Here is a 2,565-nt window from a genome sequence, read left to right on the forward strand (position 1 = left end):
TCGTTAAATAAAACATTTCTTTATAAAGCCAAAGGCATATAAGATGAGGGTGGCTGTGGCTGTGGCAGCTCCCATAACTATGGACTTGAACAAGGTACAACTGTCATATTGTACTATTTTTGAATTTATTTGTGACAAGTAATTTTATATTTATTGATTCCACACATAATCACTGTATAATTAATTGAAGACTATCAAAATAGTATAGTGCCGCCACCTCATATATGTGACGTCACATTGAACATGTTGCTTGTGATCTTCTACAAATTTCCCAATTTGAAAATTTCTGCCAGTAAATGCAATTTCTGGGTTTGTTATTTTTTTATCGACATGAACAGTATGTATAAATTTTACATTTTAAAACATAATTAATACTTTTGGCGGGAAGCTGCCTATTGCACACTTTGATAAACCCACCTTTAATTCAATTCTATAGATAAAAAATTAACACTGATGGTCATAATTGGCTTTAGTTATAAAAATGTATGCTAATATCATACTGACATTGCATAAACATCAATACTTTGCTTTATAGTTGGAAAGAATAAACATTCTTTATGGTGTCGGACGTACATGGTGTCGGACGTACACTATAACAGCACCACAGCAGCATGGCAATTGTTACATATTCAGTAATTGTTTACATATTTTTTAATCAACCACATAAAATTAACATTGCATCTCAGTGAGTAACATTTTACAAGCAGTTAGCAGAAGTGAAGATAAACATTTTTAATATTTTGGTGTTACACAAGTAACACACATGTAAAAACTGTGGATAAAAGTCAGCTTGAAATATAAATATTTCTTTTATATATTATGTCAATTAACAAAGAACATGTCTAGGATTATTTCTGTATAAAGATTTATATTTCTAGTCACTTATGTATCAAAAATATGCTGATAAATATTACCCCACATCTGTTGCTGCATTCACAGTTGATGCGCTGGTTGCATTATAAGTGACCAAAACACATCTACTGAAAAAGGATTGATGTAATATTTGACACTAGAGATAATAACCTTTCAAATGATACCAAACTTGTGTCACTTGAATGAGTTTATAAAAATGACCCATTGGTTTACTTGACCACGGAATTGTCCATTTTTAAAACAACGAATATGAGGTCTATGCTAAATAAAGATCTAAAATATCAATCCTCTGATTTAGCTTGAGGGCGTCAATATTTTGATCACCTACAAATCCAAACTGATATTAGCCAATCGATCCCCATTACTTAGGATATTACCCCCCACCCCCCCCCCCCCCCAACACATACACATAAACACACCCCTAAAATGTTAGATCCGCGCCTGTACATGGTAGGTACAGACTTAAATTCTTCCAAATACAGATATTAACATGTAGATTTAGGCATACATTATTTGTTTTTTATTTTTTAAAATACATAAAAAATATATATCATTCCATCTCCGAGATTGTAATTTAAGCATTCTCCAAATATTTCTTTTTAAACGGTCGCCTCTTTATTTCATGCCTGTAAACACATTTGTATCTAGATCTACATTGTTTGAAAACATAGACGTCTTCTTTTTTTAAAGGGACATTCCTGAGTTGGCAGCCATTTTTAAGATGTTATCGACTAACAGAGACTTTTTAATGATTGTAATTAATTATCAAATATATTTTTCTGCATAAATTATTAGTGGCTGTATATTAAACGTGTTTCTGGTCGTTCTAATATTTGTACTAGGTTAAATTTCATTTTATTTCCTAAAATATGTTTGTTTTTTCGTACGTATGAAATTATTTGAAGACAAAATCCAGTTTGGGATTCTTACAAATATTAAGACGACCAGAAACACATTGAATATACAGACACTGATATTCTAAACAAGAAAATTTATTTAATATGTAAGTTTAATTGTAGACATATTTTATTAGCCGGAAACATCTTACAATTCAGCAAACTCAGAAATGTCCCTTTAATTCTAATATAAGTTTGCTGAATGCAAATAAATATGTTGTCCATCTGAAAAATTACATTTAGGGAGGGGTCATAATATTAGCGACTACAAAATGATTATTATTGTATAAAAAATATGCTGTATCCAAGTTTAAAGCGTGTTTTTATTTTCGTTATTTTGACTACATAACCATTATTTTTCAAATGGCCAACACATGTTTTTGGATTCAGCATATTTAAATTTGGTCAGAAAGGTATGTTGGATACAATCCTAAAGAAATGATCGCACAAAAATAAATAAAAACATGGTCTGCGACACTCTATTATACTAAGTATTATTTAGATACAATGTATTTTCAACACAATGCTAATTTCGTATACTACAATATTGTTTTTGTCATTTTGACCCCACAAACGCAATTTCTCAGATGCCCAACATATTTGTTTTGGGATTCAGCACCCCCCCCCCCTAAATTAAGTTAGAAAAGTATGTTTGATATAATCCTAAAAAATGCTCATACTTCGATAAAAAAAGCACTTTGGTTTTGAAAATGGGACCTACTCCCATCCAGAGTGAGTATATCACGGTCCAAGAAGGACGTGTAAGGCAACTGCACCGAATTCTCTCTAATAAACC

General features: G+C 31.3%; 1 protein-coding gene across 1 annotated transcript in view; it reads left to right on the forward strand.

Moving 5' to 3' along the window:
* The first annotated feature begins 2,479 nt into the window (after nt 1-2,479).
* LOC121374599 (CD209 antigen-like protein A) overlaps nt 2,480-2,565 on the forward strand; it is a 14,967-nt gene continuing 14,881 nt past the window's right edge. The window contains exon 1 of the mRNA XM_041501704.1: nt 2,480-2,501. Coding sequence (XP_041357638.1) covers nt 2,480-2,501 — 22 coding nt within the window. The remainder of the gene's footprint in view (nt 2,502-2,565) is intronic.

This window comes from Gigantopelta aegis, chromosome 6, assembly GCF_016097555.1.
Source record: "Gigantopelta aegis isolate Gae_Host chromosome 6, Gae_host_genome, whole genome shotgun sequence".
In the NCBI taxonomy this organism is placed as follows: Eukaryota; Metazoa; Mollusca; class Gastropoda; order Neomphalida; family Peltospiridae; genus Gigantopelta; species Gigantopelta aegis.